Source organism: Talpa europaea (genome assembly GCF_964194135.1).
Source record: "Talpa europaea genome assembly, chromosome: X".
Classification (NCBI taxonomy): Eukaryota; Metazoa; Chordata; class Mammalia; order Eulipotyphla; family Talpidae; genus Talpa; species Talpa europaea.
This window is the reverse complement of record NC_140081.1, coordinates 95678003-95703305: the sequence shown is the minus strand read 5'-3', so window position 1 is coordinate 95703305 and position 25303 is coordinate 95678003. Positions and strand designations below refer to the sequence as shown.

The window sequence follows — 25303 nt, the reverse complement described above, 5'->3', positions numbered from 1 at the left end:
GTGTGTGTCCTGTTGTTTCTCCAGAGAGCTCTGACTAAAAGGGTGTCTTTCCATTTGTTTAGGTCTTCTGTACTCTCTGTCAATGCTATTTTGTACTTTTCGATCTGCAACTCTTACACTTCTTTGTTAAATTTATTTCTATTTTTTTGTTTTTTAATACTCCTCAAATAATTGTTTTCTTAATTTCATTTCAGATTTTTTTTTAATAATTATCTTTTATCCTACAGCCATGCCAAAATCATTTGCCAGCCCTAATGGATTTTTAGGGGATTCCTTAAGATTTCGGACAGCCAGGGTTACACCATTCGAGGACAGAGGCAGTTTTACCCCTTCCTCTCCCAAATCTGGATGCCTTGTATTTAATGTTGTGGCCTCAGAGCCCTCCGAGCCTCTTCCGCCCACTGTTGCTTTCTGTCTTCCTTATTTCCTTTTAACTTATTATTTTTTAAAGATTTATTTTATTTCGGGCCTCCCCGGTGGCGCAGCGGTTGAGCGCTGGGTGGCGAAGCTGCCCGTGGCCTCTGCGGCGCCGGATCAATCCCCGGCTGCTCCCCGGCCACCGGAGGAGGGTCCCACATGGCGCGCAGACCTCTCCTGCCGCCCGCTGCTCCCCTCAGCAGTGTCCCTCGGTCCTTCTGCCTGCTCTGCTTCCCGCTCTGGCTCTGGTGAATCCTTTCACCCTCCCGCGCTTCTGACTGTACCCAGTGCTGTATAAATAAATAAGTAAATCTTTTAAAAAAGGGATCTATTTTATTTATACAAGAGCCGGGGTACAGGCCAGATGCGTGGGAGGGTCAGAGGACTCACCAGAGACAGAGCGGGGAGCAGAACAGGCAGACTGACTGAAATCCACTGCTGAGGGGAGCAGCGGGGAGACAGGAGAGGTGTGCGCACCACATGACTTGCTCCGAGGCTGGCTGGGATCAGACCGGCGCTGCGGAGGCTGCGGACAGCTTCACTGTGCTGTGCTTAACCGCCTGCACCACCAGGGAGGCCCTTAAGTTCTTTTTCTTCCTCCCCCTCCCCCTCCCCTCCCCCTCCCCCTCTCCCTCAGTTCTTTTTCTTCCTCCCCCTCCCCTCCCCCTCCCCCTCTCCCTCCCCCTTCCTTCCTCCTCCCCCTCCTCCTCCTCCTCCTCCTCCTCCTCCTCCTCCTCCTCCTCCTCCTCCTCCTCCTCCTCCTCCTCCTCCTCCTCCTCCTCCTCCTCCTCCTCCTCCTCCTCCTCCTCCTCCTCCTCCTCCTCCTCCTCCTCCTCCTCCTCCTCCTCCTCCTCCTCCTCCTCCTCCTCCTCCTCCTCCTCCTCCTCCTCCTCCTCCTCCTCCTCCTTTCTTCTTTCTTCTTTCCCCTTTAAGTAACATTGGTATGTAACACCCTAGATGTTCCAGGTGTACACACGTATATCTCAGCATCTGTATTACTGCTCTAGGCTTGTCCCCAAAGCCCATCTGTCACCACACAGTTCATCCCTTCTGCTTGACCTCTCCCCCTCCCCTGTTCTGGTCCCCACTATTTTGTTCTTGTAGTGTAGGTGTTTTTGTATTTCTTTCCCTATCTTCTGCCTATGAGTGAAATTATAGTGTTCCCTTCCCTGCCTGACTGATCTCACTTAGCATAATCCCTTCTAGGACCATCCATGTTGGTGCAAATCCAGGATTTCATCTTTGTTTATAGCTGCATAGTATTCCATCCCAACAACAACAAAATAGACCACCCAATTAAAAAACAAGGAGCTGATCTGAATAGACACTTCTCCAAAGAAAACAGACAGCCCACGGACACAAAAAACAGCGATCCTCGTCACTCACTATTACGGAACAGCTCGTCAAAACTGTGAGACATCGCCTGCCGCACACAACGGCTGTCATGAAAGTGACAAGAAACAAGTGTTGGGGAGGATGGGGCGGGAAGGGAGCACTCGTCCACTGCCCCTGGGCTGTAAATTGCTGCAGCCACTGCAGGAAACACGGTGGTGATTCCTGAAGGAAGTAAGAATCGGAGCCCCATATGATTCACTTACAATCGGAGCCCCATATGATTCACTTACCCCACTTTGGGGCATCTGCCCTCCCGCATTATCCCTCAGCAGCTAGCCGTTGGGAAGAGCTCCTCTGTGGCCCCAGCGCTGTGATTAGCAGTGTTCATTAGCAGTGCTCCCTCTTGTTCATTATTCACCTCGATGCCCGACATCCCTCCCAGCTGGCCCCTACAGGTGGCGCCTGTGCCCTTGGCACGTGATACCATCCTCTTTATTACTTTTGCCTCAAGAACTTCTGGGATGTCTCCTTCCCTTCGCTTGCCCTAGACCGTAATCAGGCATATTTTCAAGGAGGCCTGGTTCCTGTTAGGGAGAATAATATTTAGAAATCAAGACAAGGGGCTGAGGCTTGCGCTCTCAGTGCGCAGAACTGGGAAGTGTGCGTGCGTGTGGCATGGCCCCTGTGCCCGCCAGCCTGGGTGTGCCTGCCGATTCCTGTCCTCACGCTCCAACTCCCCGACCAACGCGCTTAGCTGCCCCCAGGCCAGCAGTGGGAGAGCCATGTGGGCTTTGGGGACATTTGCCGATGGCTCAGGCCAGGCGAGCAGCTGCCTGCCAGGGCAACCCAACCTACTAAGTGGCGTTTGGGGGTCTTTGCGGGGTTGTTTTTCAGCTTCCATTGCCCTGAGACACAGGGCACACAGTAAAAATGCTGCGTTCAGGCGTTGCTTGGGTTTGTTTTGATTTCCTCTGTAGTTATGTTATTCACACGAAATACACTTAGATCACTTCTTTCTATTTATATTTTAGCTTTTTGCCCATCCTGTTGATTTTTATTCTGTGAAACTTCCAGAAGAGGCAAATGCATAGAGACAGAAAGGAGCTTCGTGACTGTGAGGGGCTGGGGACGGGGGCTGGGGACAGACTGTTTCATGAAATGGGCTCTCCATTTGAGATGAGGAATATTCTGGAGGTAGACAGAGAGAGTAGCGGCACCATGTAGTGAATTACTAAGTGCCCATTTAGGAGCGGTGGACTTCCACTTGTTCAGACATCAGCCTCAATGTCACCATGCCAGAAAGTTCTCATCTTCCTTGTTCATTTGTTGTTTCTCTATTTGTTGTTTATATAATACACTGGCGTGCACGTGCTTCCCCCCCACCCCCGCCACCCCAGAATGAACACAGCTGAGCAAGACTGGCTGTGCTCTCCGTCGTGTCTTCAGGACTTAGCTGGCGCCCACCCATGCTGGTTCTTGGAAATACCAGACAGCACCTGTCCCCGTCTCTGCGGCCAGAGCACCAGACACATTCATCACGAACGAGCAAGCCTCTGGGATGAGGCTGGATGCCTGCCCAGCCTCGCTATCCACACTGGCCCAGCCCTGGCCTGGGATCAGGCGCCTCCCCCCACACACACCTGCCTTGAGGAAGTGTGGATCTCCATCCCTGACACTCCCCCTGGTCCTCTGGGCTCCCTCCCACCCCCAGACTCCCAGGGGTGTCAGGCTGCCTCCAGAAACCAGGTCCTTTCCTGGGCCTCCCCGGTGGCACAGCGGTTGAGCGCTGGGTTGTGAAGCTGCCCGCAGCCTCTGCAGCGCCGGTTCGATCCCCGGCTGCTCCCCGGCCACTGGAGGAGGGTCCCGCATGGCGCGCAGACCTCTCCTGCCGCCCGCTGCTCCCCTCAGCAGTGTATTTCATCAGTCTGCCTGCTCTGCTCCCGGCTCTGGCTCTGGTGAATTCTCTCACCCTCCCGCGCTTCTGACTGTACCTAGTGCTTGTATAAATAAATAAATAAATCTTTAAAAAAAAAAAAAAAAAAAAACAGGTCCTTTCCGGGCCTCCCTGGTGGCGCAGAGGTTGAGCGCTGGGTTGCGAAGCTGCCCGCGGCCTCTGCGGCACCGGTTCGATCCCCGGCTGCTCCCCGGCCACCAGAGGAGGGTCCCACATGGCGCGCAGACCTCTCCTGCCGCCCGCTGCTCCCCTCAGCAGTGTACTTCGGTCCTTCTGCCTGCTCTGCTCCCCGCTCTGGCTCTGGTGAATTCTCTCACCCTCCCGCGCTTCTGACTGTACCCAGTGCATGTATAAACAAACAAACAAACAAACAAATAAATAAATAAATAAATAAACATGCCCCTATTAAATAAAAAAAAAAAAAAAAAAACAGGTCCTTTCCTGCCAGAACCCATAATTCGACCTCAAGGACCTCATTTTCCAGAAGCTACAGGGTCAAAGGCAGCTCTCTGGGAAGCCATGTGCTATTGGTTAGCCTGTTCCGGTTGCTTCTCAGAGGGCAGGGGGAGCTGGTGCCGTCGGCCAGACGACCCGCCCCAGGGTCCCGGAGCCCAGCCAAAGGCCCTGCTGAGGTTCTCTGGGGCTTAGGGTCAGGCCTGGCCGCCCGGGCGTGCTCTGACCTACTCCACCCGCCCCCCAGACACAGGACACAGACATCTGAGAGCTCCCGGCTGCCAGCTGGGCCTGCCTAGGTTGCAGCTGAACGGGACCCAGGTCCCTGCCATGGAAGAACCTGGCACAAAAGTCCCCACATGGGCCAAGTCTCCAGGCCCTCACTGCTGTCCGGCCTGTGCACTTGCCACAGTGGGCCAGACCTGTCCAGTCAGCTCTGCCTCAGGCCAGCTTGCCTTCCTCAGCCACTTGGAGCTGGGCCTACCTGCCTCAGCTTACCCAACGGGAAAGGGAACTGTCGCTGCTGAGGTGGGGGCTGGGGAGCAGGGGCCACTGGCACTGTGAGAACAGCACACACCCCCATGCCAGAATGCCCCCTTGAGCAGTGAGAGCGACAGCCCCAGGGAGGGTGGCCCACCGGGACCATGGGCACTGGGGGCAGATGCTGAGAAGGGCCCGGAGCAAGGAGGCCGAGGGCGGGTTTGCTGAGCTGTGCTCAGGGTGCGGAGCTGTGGGGCAGCCAGGAGACTGGAGAGGAGCCTAAGGACGTGGGACACCCCTCCTCTCCCGGAGGATGGGCACCCACAGCAAAGAAGCACAGTGCCATGCGGGTGCCTGTGGAAGGCAGGCTGGCCGCAGGGACAGCTGGCCCTGTCCACGGCCCAGTGGGTCACAAATGCCTCCTTCTGCCTCCAGACTCATGTTTCTGCCGACCTCCCCCCAGCATCCCAGCCCTGCCAAACACGCTTTCGCGGCAGACACAAGACCAGAAACACTGAGTCCACGTCCATGTACCATCCAGAATAGGTCAGCGGAGACACAGAGACACAGAAGGGGGGGTGGGGCTGGAGGGAGGGGAAAGATGAGACTGCTCATTGGGATGGGCTTCTTTTGGGGGTGATGGAATGTTCTGGAACTGAAGCTCGTGATTACACAACCCGGTGAATATACAAACCGCCTGTGGGTTCCAGACTGTGAAATGGTCAAAATGGTGTATTTTACATTATATGAATCTTATCTAACAAAAAAGTGTTGCTTTTTTTTTTAAAAAAACAAAACCGCACGGTCACTCCAGCTCCAACGTAGACATTTTTTTGTCATGAGACGAATGCTGAGAATGCCAGGGTCAGGGGGTCAGTCCTGTCCTCCTTGGAGTGGCACATCGCGGGAGGGGAGCTGGGCACCCACAGCCAGGAGACACGATGGGGGGACTGGAGGAACCAGGCTGTGTGCCTCCTGTTCACCGGATCTGGGGTGAGGACGAGGGACAGGGAACAGCTGAGCTGAGCAGGGGTCCCCTAGCGGCTCCCCGGGCCGGCACCACTGCCCCTCGGGCCGCCTCCTCACCGTGTACTTGTCCCATTTCTTCTCGGGGTCGTAGGGCTCCCAGCGGCTGGCGGGGAAGATGTGCTTGTTCTTCTCGTACCAGCTCCTCAGCACCACCTTGCCCGCGTGCGACTGCAGGGGCGGAGAGGGGTATGGGGGGCCGCTCAGGCCCTGCTTCTCCTTGCCTCTCGCCCCCCAGCCCCAGCCTCGGCCCCAGCCCCTACCTCATCCTTCTCCACGGTGGCATCGCTGAGCAGTCGCACGTCGTCGTGGACGTCAAAGTTAAAGAGCGGCCCTGGGGGAGAGGCAAGCGTCCCAGCTGGCACGCGCTCTGGCCTGCGCGTCTGGGTGAGGTTCGGGGGGAAGGGCGCGGGCACTCACCACTCTTCCCTCGTGCCTTGGTGACGATGAAGTCGTAGAAGCTGTGGTGCTGGCAGCAGAGGGCAGGAAGGCACAGTTGAGGGGCCACCTTGGCCTCTCCCGCTGTCCGTCCACCAGTGGCTGACCCGCGGCCCGAGCCCAGGCCCTGTCACCCCGCTGCGTCTGCCCGCCGGCACTCACATGGGGAATGATGAGGTCCTCCTTGATGTACATGAGCTGCTCCACCCCTGCCGACCTGCGGAGACGACGGGGAGGGCTGCTGGGGCAGGGCCGGCTGGGAGGCCAGCCCTGGAGCCGAAGGTGGCAGTTCAGGACACTTGGCGGCGAGGTCTGGGGAGCCTAGGACTCAAGTCCCAACGCCTCCACCTCTGGCCAGAAGAACTCCGAGTAGGTGGGGGGCGGAATGGAGCCTGCCACTCCTCCCAGGTGCTGGCACCCAGCGGGCCACTGCCCGGGCAGGGAGCTGGCCCACAGAAAGCAGCAGCCCCATGGGGCTCTGGTCGGAGCTAGGCCTGTGCTCACACGAGTCCTCAATGGTGCTACCTGAGCTCGCTGAAGTCCTTACGCAGGATCTCGAGCGCCTTCTGCAGGAACTGCTGCATCGTGTTGCCCTTCTTCATCTGCGAATCAATGCCCAGAACACCAGGCGCTGGGAAGGGCTGGGAAGGGCTGGAGCCGCAATGCCCCCCGGCACCTCCCTGTGGGTGTCCCAAGATCAGACCAAAAGCTCCTTCCCACGAAACCTAAGGGTGGCTGAGCCCAGGATAGGCCCTGTCCCGCCTACCTTGACGGTGCGCCGGTGGCCCGAGCCGTCCCAGTAACTGAAGGTGATCTCGATCTCCTCGCCTACAGGGAAGAACCGCCTCTGGGCCTCCAGCGCACAGTGTCCCCAGCCCACCAGCTCCCAAGGGCTTGGGGCACTGCCCGAGAAGCTGCTGGCAGGAGAGCCAGCCGGGCCCCCATCCCCTGACCCCCACAGCCTGGGCAACCCGCAGCACACTCACTCTTGATCTTCTCCTGTTTGGCCTCCCACTCCTGACGCAGCTCCTCCCGGAGCCGATTCTCTTCCTCCTGGGAGAAGACAAAGGCGGGTGGCCTGGGATAGCTTGGGGGGCACACAGGGCGCCAGTTCCTGAGCAAAAGCCTCTGCCAAGGCTGGAGTCAAGGTTGGAGTCACATTTACCTCACGATCTCGGTCAGGCAAGAAGCTGGTGTCCACATCTGGGTTCTTCCCCAATTTCCTCTTCTTTGTGGTGACCTCTGGAGTAAAAGGAAGCAGCGGTCAGTGGCACCACAGCCCCCGACCTCTGCTGCTCGGGCCTCAGTTCAAACGCCACCCCCTTGGAGGCTTCCTGGACTGTCCTGGCTCCTCACAGCACCCCTGGAGACTGGAAAAGCACTCTTGTTTGGGGGCCTTGGCCTCGGTCTCCAGTGCTGCAGTCTGGACAGAGACTGGAGACCGAGCACCTGGAGCGCCTCAGAGACCTGGAGTGCCTCAGGGGCCCTGGGGCATGAGCGCCAGGGCCCAAAGGGGCGTCCTCAGGGGCTGGGGCTCATTCTGGTCACAGAACTGATGCCATCCAATCTTCACGACAGCCCCCAAGGACATGACCTGCCTTTCTCCAGGGCGAGGGAACTGAAGCCCAGAGGCCCACAGCTGCCAACACTGGAGCTAGCAGCAAGAAGGACAAGTTCAGGCTGGCTACCATCTTGGACGCTGAGACTCAGTTTCCCCAAATAGGACACGGATGAACAAGTGACTGGGAACTCTGCACAGCTGTTATGGGAGGGGTGTAGACACGGAAAGCCATCAAATTAGAAACAAAACCTCCAGAACAAGGCAGCATGTGCTATATTAGCTACTGAAGCCACAACTTTGTCAGTCACATGATCTGTGGAAAATGCTACTGCCCATTCGTGAGAAAACGAGTGTGCCAATGGCAAAGAACATCTCAGTTAGATTATGAAGTTTTGACAAGCAGGCCCCCTAAGTCTCAGACCCCTGGAGTGCTCTTTGGGAAGCGCAGGCCTGGCGGACTGGCCTCAAGTGGCCCTTGTGGACCCAGGGCAGGGCTCCCTGAGCCTGGCTGTGCCAGAGAACCACTCAAGCTTGGGGCTGAAGACCAGGCCCTCAAACAAAACCTCCAGAGCACAGAGGCACCCCCCAAGCCTCCCTCTGGATCTACGCTGTCCAAAGTGGCAGCCCCTGGCACACAGACATGCAGCTTATGCTCATAGGCTCTTCTTGACAGTGTGACTCCTTTCAAAGCTGTCCCACCCAGTGTGGCCCCCAGGTCCTCAAACAAGCCCCCCCAAACTCTGAGTGCACTTGCCTCCACCAGTCAGCCCCAGCGCCAGCTGCTGATGAAATGCACCCACCCTCGGGCCTCCCCGGTGGCGCAGCGGTTGAGCGCTGGGTTGCGAAGCTGCCCGCAGCCTCTGCGGCGCCAGTTCGATCCCCGGCTGCTCCCCGGCCACCAGAGGAGGGTCCCACATGGCGCGCAGACCTCTCCTGCCGCCCGCTGCTCCCCTCAGCAGTGTCCTTCGGTCCTTCTGCCTGCTCTGCTCCCCGCTCTGGCTCTGGTGAATTCTCTCACCCTCCCGCGCTTCTGACTGTACCCAGTGCTTGTATAAATAAATAAAAATAAATCTTTAAAAAAAAAAAAAGAAACAATTATAAAAAAAAAAAGGGGGGCCTCCCCGGTGGCGCAGTGGTTGAGCGCTGGGTTGCGATGCTGACTGTGGCCTCTGCGGCGCTGGTTCGATCCCCGGCTGCTCCCCGGCCACCGGCGAGGGTCCCACATGGCGCGCAGACCTCTCCTGCCGCCCGCTGCTCCCCTCAGCAGTGTCCTTCGGTCCTTCTGCCTGCTCTGCTCCCCGCTCTGGCTCTGGTGAATTCTCTCACCCTCCCGCACTTCTGACTGTACCCAGTGCTTGTATAAACAGAACAAACAAACAAACAAATAAATAAATAAAACATGCCTCTATTAAAAAAAAAGGTATAAAGAGTTAAAAAAAAAAAAAAAGAAATGCACCCACCCTCAAGGACCAAGCCACGTGGCCTCTGGGATGCTTCCCTGAGCTCTGGGCCGGCTTGGGGGACTCCCACGAGAGGGATGGTGCCTGCTTCTGCCTGCCTGCCCGGTGCTGCGAGGAGCCGGCATAACATACCCACTCACCCCCACCTGCCGCAGGCGCCCCTGTTACCCCATCCCCTCGGCCAAGATCTGCACTGCCCGTCAGTAGCCACCGAAATGCTGTGGGCATCCCCAGTGCCATGGAAACCGCCACAGAGGGATCCCAGTCACGCCAGCTCGGCGCTCACGGGCCACCTGGCAGCACCCATGCAGTTCCGTTGCCACACCAAGGCCTACAAGCCGGCCAGCTCCAGTCTGTCCACGGTGCATATGAAGAGCAGCTTCTGAGGTCTTCTAGGTGGGCCCCAGCCTGGCCATGGCTGCCTCCAGCCCATAGGCTGGAGTCCCTCAGCCGCAGGAGGGTCGCTGGGTGACGTGGGGCCAGGGCAGAGCTCTGCGGGCCAAACTCCAAGTCTGTCCTCACCTTCCCTCTCCAACTCCTCCTCTTCCACAGCCTCCTCCTCCTCCTCGCCTGCATCCTCCTCTTCCTCCAGGGTAAAGGACAGGCTGGAAATCTTCCGCTTGGCCTCTTTTTTGCGCTCTTTCTCGCGCAGCTTCTCTAGTTTCCTGCGAAGAGGTAGAGAGGGGTCAGGTTCCAGGGCCAAGAGCCGCTGTTGCTCCCTGTGGGGGCTACTTGGGGCCAGCCCAGAGGAGGCTGCTGGCCTGGGCTGTGGTGACCACACAGGCTGACCCGGATGGCTGGTGTGCGGAAGGGAGGGCCCAGACGTGACTGGCTAGCGTTTCAGGGGACCAGAACACGCGCACTGACAGGGGGCTCCGGAAGGGGGCTCACAGCTGCAGTTCCTTCGACTGCTCCTTCTTGGCCAGCTGCTTCTCCCGCTCCTTCACCAGCGCCTCTTGCTTGGCCTTCATGTCGTTCAGGGTCACGAGACCTGTGGTGAGGGGATGTGCAGGGGTGTCAGTCCTGCAGGTGGCTTAGCCGCGCCCCGGGAGGGCAGCGCTGCTCACCCACGGTGCTGGACTTGAGCTCGGCCTCCACCGCGTCGTAGTGCGCTGAGAACTTCTTGTCGATGTTGGACTTCATGATGTTCTCCTGTGGGGTGTGGCGAAGGCCGGGGGCGCGCAGTGAGAGCCAGCGCCAGCCCCCAGGCCACAGGACTGGCCTCTGCTCCCGGGCTGCCTGGGCTCTCACTGCTGTGACCTTGGGACACTGGCCCTTGCTGCCAGCACGGAGGGAGCCTCAGGCTGTCCCCCGTCACGCCCACACTGAGGACCCTGGCTGCCTTGGCCTTCTGCATGCCCAGCGTCTGGGCGGTGGCTCTGGGCACCCAAGCCAAGAGGTGACAGGGAAGGGTGGCGGGGGCCCTGTCCCACCGCTCCCACCGAGGTCCCCTCACGCCTGTGGCCTTGAAGCAGGCGGCCAGCGGAGAAACGGGCCTCGGGAAGGACAGAGTGAGCACGGTGCCCAGCTGCCGGCCACGCGCCCCTAAGGCGGGCCTGCTCTTTCGACAAGTCTCCCCCAAGGACCCAAGCGCGGAGCTGCCCCCTTCCTGACTGGCCGCCGCCGCCAGCCTCTCGCTGGGGCCCTGACGGAACTGCGGGGGCTCCTGCCCGCCTTCCCCCGGGCAGAAGGCTCGGGAGCGAACCCGGGCCGCGGGTGGGCCCAGGCTCGGGACTGGCCAGCTCCAGGGCACAAGCGCAGAGGCCTCGCTGTCGGGGCTGAGCGGCCTGAGCTTGGATGCCCCGCGCCCGCGAGGGGCGCTCCAGGGCCCCCAAGGGCAGCACGACCGGCGCCCTCGGGATGGAGGCTGGCCGCGAGCTCCCGGACCCATGTCACCCCCGAGCGGACGGGCGCGGGCGCGCTCCTCCCCGGGGGCCACCCGCGCGCAGGAGTCCGGAGCCCGCCGCGCCGCCCCGCCAGGCGCCTCCCGCCGGCTGGGCCCTGGGGAGCGGGCGGCGCGCATGCTCCGGGCCCGGGCGCGGCCGCACCTCGGCGATGCGCTGCTTCATCTGCTCCATCTGCTCGCGCTGCTTCTCCCGCTTCTTCATCAGGTGCATGGCGCGGCCCGCCTCGCTCGCGGCGCCCTTGTACTGAGCCATGGCGGCGGCGGCGGCGGCGGCGGCGAGAGCGGCCCGGCGAGACTCCGGAGCTCCGCGGCGGCCGCGCAGTCAGCTGATGCTCGCGCCCGACGTCGGCCGCCCGGAGACGCACGGCGCTCGCCCCCACGTGACCCCGCCGGCCCCGCCCCGCGCCTCGCCGCCCGGGGGCACCCTCGTCCCGAGGCCGGGCCGCCTCGCGGCCTCCTCGCGTTCACTCCGGGGCCGGCCCCCTCACTTCCGTGACGTCGAACCCCGCCCGTGGGCCGACCCCCGGCACCTCGGCTCTCTCCCCGCCTCCGCCGCGCCGTTCACGGCTTCCGTGCCTCCTCCACGGCGACCCCCACCCGCGGCCGGCGCCCTCTCCCACCTCCCCCACCCGGGCCCCGCCCAAGCCAACACTCCGCCGCGGCCCTTTTGCCTTGGGAGCTCCAGTGACTGGTGCCAGAGCCCCAAGCTCCGCAAACAGCCTGGGCCGGCCCAGCACCCAGCTCTTGGAAAATAAAACGGAGATGGGCTCGGGTTTCAACACAGTTTTATTGGGAGGTTTGCTTTCTGTGAAATACACTAGAGTCGGGGAAGGGGTCACGTCCACTTTGCAAGATAAGGGTTTCCCACCACAAAAGGAAGATGCGGGGCGGGGCGAGCACTGGAGTGTGGCTCCTTCTCCCACTGCCTCCTGCTTAGCTCACTTTTCTTTTCTCAGCAAGCACCAGACACAGTCACAGGACAAGAAACAAACACGGCAAGATCAACCTCCACAGGGGCCTGCCCAAGCCCTCCCCCCTTGGGCTGTGGCGGGGCAGGGGGTGCCCCAGCCCCAAGGCCAGGCTTTGGGCCAGAGCCAGGGCTCCCTTCTCAGAGTGGGCCCAGGTTAATAAATTAGAATAAATTATGGGGGTGGGGTAGGGTGGAACACAACTTTGTGCTGGGAGGGCCCCTTCTCTCCAACAAGCAAGAGTTGGTGGGGGGAGGCAGGGGTCATCTCCAAAGGCCACTACAGTGGGTGTAAGAGCGGTGGGGGCAGAAGTCAGTTTTTCCTCCACTTTCTTCCCAAACAGCAGAAGAATTAAGGGTGGGGGGAGAGACGAACACAAGGAGCAGAACCCTCTTTTCCAAGATAAGGAAGGGTCAAGAAAGAGGATGCTATCCAGCCTCCCCACCCCCATGTCCCAAACCATCACTAAGGTTAAGGATTTGGTCAGTGAATCAATGAGGTGGGTAACAGGAATGTGGTGGGGGAAGCAGAGGGTGCTGGAGACAGGGGTGCCCAGCCACACCCATCTCCCCAACCCTAGAGAACAGACTTGGGTATGGGGAGAGGGCATCAGGGCCGGGGGTGGGGGGTGGTCAGCAATCACTGATCGGCTTCTCCAAAGACATCGTTCTGTTTGCGCTTCATGTTCTCAAAGTCAAAGGCGGAGCCTGCCATGCGCTTGTAGATGTCTTTGATGTCATTGCAGGTTGTCTCGAAGTGTGTGGTAGCGTCATAGGAGCAGGAACAGAACACCTGGGAACAGCCAGAGCCCGGGGCCCGGGTTAAGCCGGGCAGGGGCTCTGGGCACACAGCCAGGAGCCAGGGCCGGGACTGGCTGCTTACCTGGCTCTCGGCACCGTCGTCGACAGGCTCATACAAGTCACTGATGGCCACGAACCTGAGGGGCAGGGGGAGGAGCAGGGACGGGTGTCACAGACAGGCTGGCCTTCCCTGGCCGCTGCCCCCAGCCCCTCAGGCTCCTCCCTCCACCCAGCCTGGCTGGCCCCTCACTTCTGGTCAATAGGCTCCAGCAGCTCCAAGGCAGGCTCAACCTCTTTTTCAGGCTCTGCGGTCTCCACTGTGGTGCTGGCGATGGCGATGTACTTGCCCTGCGCAGCCACGTTGTGCGCGTAGGAGATCATGCACACGTAGATGTCTGGCCACAGGAAGGGCGCGTGAATGCCAGCACGCGGAAGACCCACCCCCACAGCAGGCAGCATCCACACCGCCACGTGCACCGAGGGGGAAGAACCCGAACCCTAGGGCCCAAGGCATGGGAACTATGACGTGGGTCCCCTTTCGCCCATGGAGGCAGAGCGCACTGGAAGAAAACCTACCTGACTTCCTGTTGACCTGGTTCTGGGGGATGATGATTTGGCAGGAGTTGGCATCGTTGGTATTCTTGATGGGGTGGCTGAGGATACAGATGATGCGGATAACCTGGCCAGCCTTTCGCACACGGTCTGGGATGTAGCTGGGGTCACAGATCAGCTGCTTGCAGCGGGCCACCTATGGAAGCACCAAAGGACTCGTCCCTGTCCAGTCACTCCCTGGGCAGACACAGGGTTGGGCCCAGAGAGGGCTGGAGGCTCTGGCGTCAGGACACAGCTCTGAGCAATCACCACTGGCCCGCCCGGAGCACACAGCTGTGGCCTGCGCCTCAGCGAGGGGGCCCAACACGCAGGGGCTAGGCAAAGCCACTCTCGGCTGAGACCGCGTGATCAGGAACACTGGCTGGACCCAACACGGCCCGTGGGCACTGAAAAAGCTCTCTCGGCAACAGGAACGACTAAGGAGACTCCCGGAGCCCCACTCCCCAACCCGAGGCCTACAGAGTCAGGGTCGCTGGGACAAGCGCCTCCAGGGCAGGGACTGAGCTCCCCCCGGCCCCCAGCCAGCACAGCGGAGCGAAAGGCTCACCTCTCCCTCGGACTTCACACCCACCACCTTGCCGTTCTCCATGATGATGTCATCCACGGGCTTGTTCAGCATGTATGTCCCCCCATAGATGGCGCTCAACCTGCCGTGGGGGAGAGTGCCGTGAAAGCCCCTCCCAGGGGAAATGGGGACGGGTGCCACGGCAGCCCCCCACCCACCGCTGAGACAGGGAAGGCCAGCATGAGGGCACAGATCCTCATGGAGATGACCTGGGGGAACAGAACAAAGGGCTCTGGAAAAGACCTCACTGGGGGAGGTTCCGGAGCCCTAGACCCAGGCGCAGCACTGCCGGACTCAGACAGGGAGCTGAGCAAGTCCCTCTGCGGAGCCCGGGCGCACTGCCCGTCACCCTGAGGCGGTGCCCAGTGAACTCGCGCCCTGATGGGAAAGGAGGAAAGGCCGCAGAAATGCCCACGGGGCTGTGTCCACCCTAAACTTGAGTCCTGCTAGATGCTGCCAACGGAGAGAAGCCAGGCGCTCACCTCGCAAAGCCCTGAGGCAGCTCGCCGAGGCCGTAGAGCGGGTACAAATATGGGCTCTTGCCATACCGGGCCAGGGACTCGCTGTACAGCTTGATGCGGTTGATGGTCTCAAGACAGGGCTGATCTAGGTAGCTGGAGGGACAAGGGTGGGTGAAGAGGCCCCGCCAGCAGCACCCCCACTTCACCCCCACCCAAGCATCAAGCCAGCCTTCCCCCGACCCTCCACGGCCTGGGGAAGACCGTGGTTCAAACAGAGGGAAGGAACGGAAAGGGGCCCGCTGGCCACGGAGCAGCGGGCGGGGGTGGAATGGGCAGGCTGCAGCCCGAGCCAGGGCTCCTCCGCCAGGCCGGCTTCCCCTAACTCATCGGTGCGGTAGAGCGCCAGGGCGTGGCCAGTGAAGTCGATGACATCTTGACCCAGGTCAAACTTCCGGTAAACATCGCGCATGCTGGTGTTCTGGGGGTCGACACCCTCAAAGGTCTTGGGGTCATTCTCATCAAAGTTTGCCACAAACACCAGGAACTTGCGGAAGCGTCTCTTCTCAAACATGCCCATCAGGTCTGTGGAGACGGGGAGGACAATTTGCCGACTGCCGCGCGCGCACCTGGCCTCCTCCCGCCAGCCAGGCGCCCCAGCTCCTGGCACGCTGCCGCTCGCTGTGTGGGTTCACATTGACCTCTCTGCCCTTCCTGGGCTCCGTGACCCTTTCTCTCCCAATGGGGAGTGGGCCTGGACAGGTTCCGAGGGCCTTCCAGGCTCTGACACGTGCGGATGCTTCACAGGTGAGGTGGGGCCCCTATCAAAGCCTTTCAAGAAAGAGCCTCCCCTACCCCCCAAATCCTCCTGTCTGTGGACGTCCCTCCCGGCCACAGCATTAGTTAGAGGTCAGAGCATAAGAGGGAAGACGAGGCAAGGGGCTTCTGGAGCTGCATGAGGAATGTGACCTTGGGCAAGGGACACGCTGGCCTGGACCACTGGCCCCGTGAGTCTCTGCCTCAGGAGACCCGCACTCACTGGATGCCAAGGCTTCAGTCTCGGTGGATGGCACTTTGTAAATCTTGCCACCCTTGTAGACGAAGCTGCCCTCCACCACCTTGAAATCCAGGTAGCGAGTCACCTCTGTGTACAGCAGCATCTTTACCAGCTGCCCTGTTGGGGGGTGGCAGGGGGAGACAGCAACGTCAGCAGGGTTCGCTCCAGAAGCTCCAGCTGGTCTGGCTGTCCCTGCTCTGGAGCCGAACCCTCCTCCGGTTGTCCCACTCACCCCACCCCCCTCACCTCCCTCACCATTGGCCATGAGGAACTTAGGGATCAGGTCAACATTCCAGTCTCGGCCCCGGCCCATCGCCTCAGGGGGGCCCTCCAGCAACTGAAAACGCTTATACAGCTGCAAGCAGGAAGGAGAGAAAGAGAGGCACCTCAAGGACCGCCTCTTCCCGCTCCTGCCCCCCCCCAAGAAACCCTGGGGAGCAGCTTCAGATTTGCCAGGGATGGGCAGGACCCTGGCTGCTCACCTCCTCCAGGGGTGTGATGGAGGAGCTCTCACCCCCATAGTAGGGGTTCCGGTCCATGTGCAGCACCTTCTTCCCATTCACAGACATGATGCCCGACAGGATGCATTCCTGGAAAAAAGGGGCGACACTCGCTGCACTCCCAGCTGCCCACCGGCGGATTTGTTCCCGCCCCAAACGTGAGCGAGAGCAAAATCAGAACTCCGCCCCGGTGGACAGCTCCTTCCACCGCGCGTCTCCTCCCCTAACACCCCCGGGAGCACTTCAACCGGCCAGTGACTGTGACCCGCTGGGCAAACAGGTAGACGCGCTGCAGAGTAACGGGGTGTCGAGGGAGAGGGAGAGTGAGCAGCAGACACGCGGAGGGGCTCTGACCACTGAGATGCCAAGAAAAGCACCTATCTGCGGCGAGCGGGAAGAAAAGGCAGCCGAGACAGACACAATGAGCCACGGAGGGGACACTGCAGAGCGCCGGGGCCAGAGGGGAAATGACAATGAGTCCACAGGCGGGCCCCGCTCTGGGGTGCTCCCATTAGCGGGCAGGAGCCCCCGACCCTGCCTTCACCTCCATGGGAAGGGCTTCTGTGGCCCCCGGGTGGGGGGGGAATGAGCCTCCCGGGTAGCCGTGCAACAGGGTATGGGGACAGGGGGAAGACACCCCCACCGGTGACTGTCACCAGCCCAAGGACAAAGGATGTAGATACTAGTCAGCGTGAGGTCTCCATGGGAAACCCGGGTGGGGTAGCGGAAACGTGGTCACTACCCCCACTGCTGCTCCTTCTGGAACATTCCCCGGGTTCCTCCGGTCCCAGCAGCAGCCAGAGAGCCAGACTGAGGGCCCACCCTGGCGAGGACGCCCGATCCGAGGTCCTTGGGCCCCACCCCCACTAGGCTTAGCGCAAGATGGGAGGGGAAGCTAGGCGGGCGGCGTCGGGGGCCCTGGGGGACAGCGGGCCTACCGGGGGTGCGTTTCCCGGCTCAGCAGGTCGGGGCAGGGGGCGCGGGAGCGGGAGAGGCCGGAGCCCGGGAGTTGAGGGGGCGTCAGGAAAAGGATGGTTTCTTGGAGACGGGGCCTCGGCGGCGGACAGAGACTGGAGCCCTCGCGGAGGCGGGGGGCTCCGGCTGTCTTCGGGGAGCCGAGACGCGAAGCGGCCGCGCCGCGGACGGCAGTGACGAGAGGCCGGGGACGGCCTCGCAGGGCGGGCTGCGGCGCCGCGGCGCCTGGGGGCCGAAGCCGCACTTACGGTGAGGCCGGTGCCCAGCACGATCACGTCGTATTCCTCGTCCATGGTCAGGCTCGGTGCAGCGCCGCGCGGCTCCTCCTCCTCCTTCGCCTCAGCGCCGCCGCACTGGCCAAAGATGGCGGCGCCGCGCCCGACCCCTCCGCCGCGTCAAAGAGTCCCGCCCCGCCCCGCGCCCCGCCGCGCCCGGCGCCTCCGGGAAGGGCCGCGGGGTCCGAGCGCCGGCACCAGCGCGGCTCCGCGGGACACGCCGCTCGCCGCAGGCCCCGAGGGGAGCGGCGGGGGGGGTGCGAGGGGGGGGGTGGCGGGCTGACGGTGGGGCGGGGCGGGCGCGACCGGTGCTGCGGCCGCGAGGGATCCGTGCGCGGGAGCCGCGCGCGCCCCGCCCCACCCCGCCCCTCGGGAGGCTCGGCGCGGCCCCGCGGGCCGGGCGCGCGCCGCTGCGGCAGTCGGAGGCGGCCCCCGTGGGGCGGGGAGCTTGCGGCCCGCTCCCCCACGCCCCGTCCGCGACGGTGGGGGGCCCCGCGGCCGCCGCGCTCCGGACCCCTGGCTCGGGCCCGGGGCCCCCAGCGAGGCCTTGCCCGCCGGCCTCCCCCCTCCCCCCACCTGGCACCGCTACATCCGGGCGCCTCCTCCTGCGCATCCCTTGTGCCCACGGCAGGAATGAGTGACAAGAGGCCCAAGCATGGCGACCCATCTTTATTGTATTAGGAAGGAAGCCCCCACGGAACATGCCAGGAATCCAGCAGTCACCCCCAGCCCACCTGCCTTGGAGGTCCCTTCCTTCCCAGGCCACAGAAATAAGCCCCAGTGCACTGCTATGGCTAGCACATCACCAAAACACGCTAAGGACAGCCAGGCAGAACAGTTACCTAGTACTTCACACCCCCCAAACTCAGGGACCCTTCTGCTCCTGACTGCCACCGGGAGCCCCATCAAGCCCGGGAGGGCGCAATGGCTACACAAAAGCACTATGAACAGCAAGGGGTGAGGCGCTGATGAGAATAAATAAGGAGGGGACAGAGGGGCCCTACAACGCAGGCATCCTGCCCTCTCGAGGACAGAGCCGGGGAACGCCACCTACTATCTAAGCATAATATGTACACCTTGTCTTAGAGATCAGGACGGCAGCCCCGGGGAAGCCCCTCAGCGGGGTGAACAGGGAGCAAGGCAAGCTGGGAGGACATTGAGGGTCATGCTATGGTGGGAGGAGGGAAGCCCTTGGGTCCCGCATGCCTCAAGGTGGGAAAATGACAACCTGGACCCCCTCGTGCCCTCAACCCCCCCACGGGTGCAGGGTCACACGATCTGGGTCAAAGAGATGGTAGGGCCCTTGTGGTCATCGAAGCGGTCCATGGTCTTGAGGCTGAGGATCATGTGTAGGCCATAGGTGAAGATGAAGAGCATGAACAGGGAGGTGAGCAGCCCCATCCAGATGCCCGGGGAGAAGAAGCCAGCGCAGTCGCTGGCATAGGAGAACTGCTCGCCTGTCACGTTGAAGGCCTGGATCTGGGGAACATGCAGACATGGGTCAGAAGGAACTATGAGGCCCCCGCGCCGAGGGGGGCCCAGTAAGGGCTGGGATGCCTGAGTCAGTGGGTAGTCCAGACGTCCAGTGACGTCACCCAACTGCGTTCCCCAGCCCCCACCCACACCCAAGCGACACTGAGACCAATGGGCCTCTCCTGTGGCCCCTCTACCAGTCCTTTGCTGCCTGCAGTGGGCTCCCCCTCTGAGGACCGGACCCACCCCACGCCATACCTGGAAGTCCCGCAGATTTATCTGCCAGAGAGAAGGCTGCGTGCGGGGCACGAGGAGGTTGCCATTCTGGCTCAGGCTGCTGACATACTCGCAGTGGAAGGAGTAGATGCTAGGTCCCGTGACCTGGGAGGCGTTGAAGACGACAACGGAGCCGTTGCTGTGGATTTCAAGGCGCTCCATGGTAAACCAGCGCCGGGCAGACACCGGGTAGAAGCGGCTGGCCAGCACGAACCTGGGGACGGCTGGAGGGTCAGCGGCTGTGCCAGTCGCAGCCACGCCCGCTACCCACACCTCCCCACCCCCTGGACTCACTTGAACATCACTGTGCTGCCAAAGAGGCGATCGTAGGTCAGTGCCAGCCTGCGGGCCAGAGTGAGGGGCGACGTGTGAGGCTCTGGGAGGGCACCAAGCGGCTCAGAGCAAGTGCCTCGGGTCTAGTCGCAGCAAAGCTGCCTTGGGCCTTCACTGCCACCCAAAGATGCAACAGCTCCGCTCGACAGATGGGAAAACTGAGGCCCTGTCACATCCTAAGTCAGGACAGCAGCAGGGTGCCCCTCTGGCCAAGGGCTACTCCCCTGCTTCCCCTGAGCCTGCTGGCCCACCTTCCAGCTCCCTTTTGGTGTTCCTGGGCTGTCCAGGTTTGGCTTTGGGGTGAGGGAATATCTCCAGCCATACCCTGGGGAGGGTACGGGAGTCCCAAAACTGTCTTGGGCCTGGTAGGCATGCGCCCTCAACCAGTTGCCACGAGGTGGTTTGGGGGGGCAGCGGGGAGGGGCCATGGTGCCAGGTGACTGATGTGTTGACCACCAAAGTCCCAGCCAAGGACGAGAGAGCAAGGGGAGGCAGAACTTGGAGCAAGCCCCAATCCCACACCTTTCACCCCTCGCCACCACTCACATGCCCCCAACACACCCACCCACGGCAGTGGCAGGTATGTCACGCTTACCCGGCAACAGAGTCATTCCAGAAGGAGCCGGTCAGGTTGAGGCCCTGGATCCCAAAGGTGACGGAGGTGAGGTCCTCCCACTGGTCCTTGTATGCCACAGAGAAGTTCTGGGCCCAGAACAGGATCCGGGGAGCAGTGTCATTGTAACTCACAGGGGGGTGGATCACCGCTGACTCAGACTGTCTCTGCAGCAACTGGCGACCCAGCCCCCCGGCCACCACGGCGACATCGCGGGCCACCTGCAGAAACAGCCGACAAGCCTCCCATCAGCACCCCATGAAGGCCTGAGCCCAGTGGCCTACCCTCTGGCGCCACAGCACCCTCCCTCATCTGCAGTCCCAGTGGTCACTCAGCAACTTTTGCCGCTGGCCCTGAACCCTTATGATATTCCTGGTCCCCCAACTTCAGTGGAACACATGGACTGAGTGCCCAGGGCTGCCAGCCTGTTAGGGCACAATGGAGGGCTGCCCCAGGTAGGACACAGGAGCCACGAGTCAGCCTCCCCCGCAAAGTTGGCCCGACACCCCAGCTCCAGGCAGACTCGGCCTGCAGCCCCTGCCAGAGGACACTCACCCTGGAAGGGCGAACCGCCGTGAGGGCTGCGGTGTACGGGACATCTTCGGACTGGAGCGTGCTCAGCACCTGCCCGATGACCTCGTCTGGGGACAACAGGACAGCAGAGAAGGTCAGTGACAGTCAGTGGAACCACATCATCAGGGTGGGGACGAACAGATGTCCCCACTGTGTAGCCACCGCACCCTGGGCGCTGGCACATCCCGGCAGTGGACACGCACCCTCGGCAGGCTCCCCGCACCCCTTGCGCCACTTTGCTCTCCTGCTGTCACCACAGCCGGCCCTCAGGTGCCCGCCCCACCTCCTGGGACGCCCGTGGCCTCAGCCTCGACTCCCTAACGCCAAGCCCTAACTCAGTGGTGCGAGGAGACACAGATCTTGAAAACGCCACGCCCGCCCACGGGAGGCACCCAAATACCTTTCTGCGGGGAGTGACCGCCCTTGTAGTAAAAAGGCAAGTTGTTGCTGGCTTGTTAAACCCGAAACTCGAGGAGCCGCACGCCACAGGCTCCCACATGGAGGGCCCCTTGACGGCCCGTAACTCGGCCAGGCAGGGCTCAGGTTAGGGGGGAGACCTGGGAGGCAGCAGGTCCCAGCTCAGCTGCCTTGAGAACCAGGGGGACCACCCTGCAGGGAGGTGGGGCCAAGGGCTGGACAAGGAAGGGGATGTGTACCCTGCTCCCACCCCACTCACCGTTGCCTGTGAGGACTTCCCTCGGCGCCATCAGACCCGAGCTGCGGGAGAGAGGCAGTGTTGAGGACCCTTCGGCCACCCAGGCCGACCTCCCACCAGTCTCTGCAGCGGCTCCTCGCTCCAGGCCATCCTCTGGCTGGGGCTGGGGACCCCGGGATCCCGTGTAGGTGCCAGGTCATCCCTCCGTACCCTTGCCCCCTCCTCGCCTGGCCTGGAATCCCTTCTTCCTTCCTCTCCTTCACAGCCCTGCTCCAGCCTCGGCCCACCCCCTCACCATGAAGGGGCCTGGCTAGGCAAGTCAGCACCCACAAGCAGGGCCTTCATGGGTCTCATCCCTGGCAGCCCGACCAGTACAGCCACAGACGCTGATCCTGGAGTCGCAGTGCACAGGCCCTTCCAGCCTCTTCAGGCCACACAAGGCACCTTCTGGAAAGACTTCAAGGTGCCAAGTGGGAGGACTATCATCTTTGCTGAATTGTGGCACCAGGGCCTCAAGGCTGTAGGCTGGGTCATACCTGGCTGTGTAGGGCAGGCGGATGAGCAGCAAGGCAGGGAGGCTGGCATTGAGCTTCAGCTCCCGCAGGGTGGCCAGATCCACATGCAGGGGGCTGGCCCCCAGCTTCTCCTGCAGGTAGGAGGTCAGAGTGCTGACTGCGTACCAGTCGACAGCAGGAAGGACCAGCGACGAGGGGGCCAGCTCCAGGGCATTCTGGGTTTGAGGAGAGACCAGAGGATGAATTAGCAAGGGATAGGTGGGCCTGGGCCAGCACCCCCCCTCAAACCTCTCTGGCAGCCCTCTCCTGTCAGGGTCTCATCCACAGCCAGAAAGAACACACCCCAGGGGCCTCCCTGGTGGATCAAGGGGTTAAGCACCATACTATGAAGCAATCCGCAGCCTCTGCAGCATGAGTTTGATCCCTGGCCAGCCAGGGAGCAACCCACATGGCGAAGCAGACCTCTCCTGCCTCACCCGCCGCTCCCCTCAGCAGTGTGTTTCAGTCAGTCTGCCTGTTCTGCTCCCCGCTCTGTCTCTGGTGACTCCTTTCACCGCCCCACCCCCACCGGCATCTCTGGCCTGTACCCCAGCTCTTGTCTGCATAAATAAATCTTTAAAAAAAGAACACACCCCACACCTGGCCCCTGACCCTCAGCTCTCAGGCCCTTCTACCCCCAAGTCAGCGTGGCTAAGGGCACAGTTGCTGTGGTGCTGGGGAGGGGCATACACTGGGCCCGGGCCCTCAGCCGGGAAGGGACTCTTACCTCCAGGTTAGAAAAGGCACTGTCCTGCTTATTTCCAAACACGCCGCCATATGCCGTAAAGTCCTCGACGCTCAACTAGCAGGGAAGCAGGGGAGACAGCCTCAGAAAGCTGGGTCAGGCGGGACGGACCCCTTCTGTGTGCATTCTCAGGGCCAGAAATATCTTACTTAGAGTCCGACTTGGTCTGATCAAAAGAGTGAGTAGGGGTGTACTTGATTGGGGAGGGGTGTGGAGAGTTTTCCATTTTTTAATCACCCTCCCTGCAGGGCCAGAAAATACGGAAGGCAGTCATGGGACTGGGAGGAAATGTGTGGGCAGCTGACTCCATAACCTCAGGAGTAAGAGCCAGCAGCTGCCTGCCCACAGACAAGAGAACTGTGGGGAAGGCAGGGGCAGCCAGGAGCATTCATTGCATGGACAGAAGTGGGAGCCACCTCTGTCCAGTCTGGACCAGCCCCTGTCCCTCACCCTTCCATAGGGTGGAGGGAGCTGTGCAAGCTTGGACCCTGCCGGAGGAAGCACTACGTCTTGAGCTCTCTGGACACAGGAAGCCAACCTCCCTTTTCCTCTGCAACCTAGAGACGCCCTTCAGCTCCCTGCCTCTCCACCCCACAGCTAGCTTCCTCTGGCTTCTCCCAGTTAGGCCCAGAGGCAATTTGAATCAGCTTCCCCCAGCTCACTCTGTTTAGTATACACACCTGCCCGGCCTCCTATCCCTGTGGGCAGGACCCTTAAGCCAGTTTGGCTACATGGGTTCTCCAGGACCAAAGCTTCCAACCAACCATTTCCCAACTCAGTCTCCTGGCTGACCACCTCGTCTACCCCTTCCTGTGGCTCACTGCACCCCAGCCACACCAGCTCTTCCTTGGTTTCACTAAGAGCACTGCTTGCCCAGGGCATTTGTTCTTGCTGTTTCCTGCTGATGGCAACACCCTTCCCCCACAGCCATGTGGCTCCCTCCCTCCCTCCATTGTGGATCTCACTGAGCTCTCCCCTCCTCAGGGAGGCCTTGCCTGAGTCACTCTGTCCCCTTAGTCTGCTTCCTTCTTCTCTAAAGACAGCAGCACTGACACGCCATCACTTCCGTGTTGCCCTCAGGAGAATGTCCGCTTCCTTAGGGTAGGGGCTTGGGTCACTCTGCTCACTGCGCTGTACCCAGCACTTACCAATACCTGGAACTCAGTAGTAGGCATATGAATGATTGGGTGAATGGCACTGGGTGGGGGGCTGACAAGATGTTGTGGATGCTGAGAACTGCTCCTACAGTACCCCAGTGTTGGGTAGTGTCTTCATTTTATAGAGAAGCTGGCTTTGAGGAATGATTTCACATCTCCAAAGCTGAGAAGTAATAGAACTGAGCTCCTGTCTAACTACAATATTTACCACATGGAAGAACTGCAGGGCAGCATGAGTGCCACCACCTGCCCACAGAACAGCAAAGCACAAACAAGAGGAAGAAACGGCATGCTGGTTATGAGCACACAAAATCTAGGGATGTTGGGTGGGGTGGGGGGAATCTGACAGGCCAAATGTGGTGTGCATAACCTGGGGGACTTCAGCCTGTTTTTGCACTTCCATGAGCCTTAATTTCCTTGGCAGTCAAACCAAGATAATGACATCAGCTTTGCACAGTGTAATAAATGATCATTTCTCAGTCATCTCTAGTATGATTATCACACCTAGAATCGCAACTCTGCCGCTCATTGAGTGGCTGTGTGACCTTGGGCAAGTCACTTACCCTGATTGGGCATCTGGTCTTTTAATCTATAAACAGGGTCCATGAAGAGTAGGTCAGATGAAACCGTGGTACTTAGTAGGCATCTGGCCTCTGACCCCTGGCTTCTAATCAAGTCAGGGGCATTTGGGGGCGCTCACCATTGCCAATGAACCTTCTCCTAGAGAGAAGCCACTCCTCCCTACAGTTGCAATAAGGTCAGGGAAGCTTCACCAGGAGAATGGGCCTCAGTGTCCTGGGGGCAGGGGCCGGCCTCCCTTCTGATGACGAGGGATAGGGCTGGGACAGGCGCACCTTGTCCTGCAAGAACAGCAGCACATTGCGGGGGCCCAGCTCCAGGGCGGGGTCCAAGTAGGTAGAGAGCTGTATGTCGTTGGTGATGTGGCCCTCATGAGCGTCGGCGGCAGGAGTCCACAAGTCCCTGCCGGGGGACAGAAGCGGGTGCTGTCAAGCGGGGGCGCACGGCTGGAGATCGAAGCCCCTGGACTCCAGCTGGATGCCTGGGGCTCGGAGTCCTAACCCGGCCCACTCGCTACGCGCCACCGAACAAGCTACAGTCCCCACTGGGCCTCGCCGCCCTTCGTCGCGGACAGTTCAGGAGTGGGGCGAGGCCGTCTCCGCCGCCGCGGCGCGGGGTGCAGCCCGCCCAGCCCGGCCCGCCCTGCTCACCGGTCGCTCGACCAAAGTACCAGCGGCACCTGCTGCTCGGCCGCCGCCGCCGCCGCCACCAGCAACAGAGGCAGCCACTGCATCTGCCAGAGCTCCGGGGCCCGCCGCGTCCCAGCCGGCACCCGAGCCGCCGCAGTCGCCGCCATCATAGCTTCGGTCTCCACAGCCTCGGTCTCCACTGCCGCCGCGGATCAGGTGACCGTCGCCCCCGCCCGAGCTCCGCCCCGCGGCGTCATTGGCCTGGGCTCAGGCCTGCTCTCCAGGGTCAACGGTGATTGGGCCAAGTGTATGTCACTCACGGCCGCTCCTTTTTTGCTGATTGGCTGTACGTGTCTCGGGTACGCACTCTCAAGTGGGAAAGGGGGCGGGGCCGAGCTCGGCCGGTTCCCACCACCCACCGGCCGGCGCGGGGCGGCGCGGGCTCCGCGGTAGCGGCCTCACCCCGCGCGCTTCCC

General features: G+C 61.3%; 3 protein-coding genes across 3 annotated transcripts; all 3 read right to left on the bottom strand.

Annotated features, from left to right (window-relative positions):
* Window positions 1-5190: 5190 nt before the first annotated feature.
* Window positions 5191-11283, bottom strand: FAM50A (family with sequence similarity 50 member A; the record flags this gene model as incomplete). Its single annotated transcript, XM_084258505.1, has 13 exons — window positions 5191-5627; window positions 5726-5836; window positions 5929-5999; window positions 6086-6134; window positions 6266-6320; window positions 6629-6705; window positions 6870-6931; window positions 7090-7156; window positions 7269-7345; window positions 9647-9789; window positions 10016-10115; window positions 10192-10276; window positions 11173-11283. The coding sequence occupies 13 exons, from the start codon at window positions 11281-11283 to the stop codon at window positions 5619-5621; spliced, it is 1017 nt and encodes a 338-aa protein (XP_084114631.1). The 3' UTR covers window positions 5191-5618.
* A 1354-nt stretch (window positions 11284-12637) lies between these two features.
* On the bottom strand, window positions 12638-17258 carry GDI1 (GDP dissociation inhibitor 1; the record flags this gene model as incomplete). Its single annotated transcript, XM_084258411.1, has 11 exons — window positions 12638-12790; window positions 12881-12935; window positions 13049-13193; window positions 13375-13546; window positions 13958-14057; window positions 14458-14589; window positions 14820-15018; window positions 15473-15607; window positions 15746-15845; window positions 15973-16080; window positions 17214-17258. The coding sequence occupies 11 exons, from the start codon at window positions 17256-17258 to the stop codon at window positions 12638-12640; spliced, it is 1344 nt and encodes a 447-aa protein (XP_084114537.1).
* A 1139-nt stretch (window positions 17259-18397) lies between these two features.
* Window positions 18398-24997, bottom strand: ATP6AP1 (ATPase H+ transporting accessory protein 1; the record flags this gene model as incomplete). Its single annotated transcript, XM_084258089.1, has 10 exons — window positions 18398-18719; window positions 18972-19203; window positions 19284-19331; window positions 19918-20156; window positions 20491-20576; window positions 21185-21225; window positions 21700-21893; window positions 22445-22519; window positions 24474-24600; window positions 24849-24997. The coding sequence occupies 10 exons, from the start codon at window positions 24995-24997 to the stop codon at window positions 18510-18512; spliced, it is 1401 nt and encodes a 466-aa protein (XP_084114215.1). The 3' UTR covers window positions 18398-18509.
* Window positions 24998-25303: the final 306 nt, after the last annotated feature.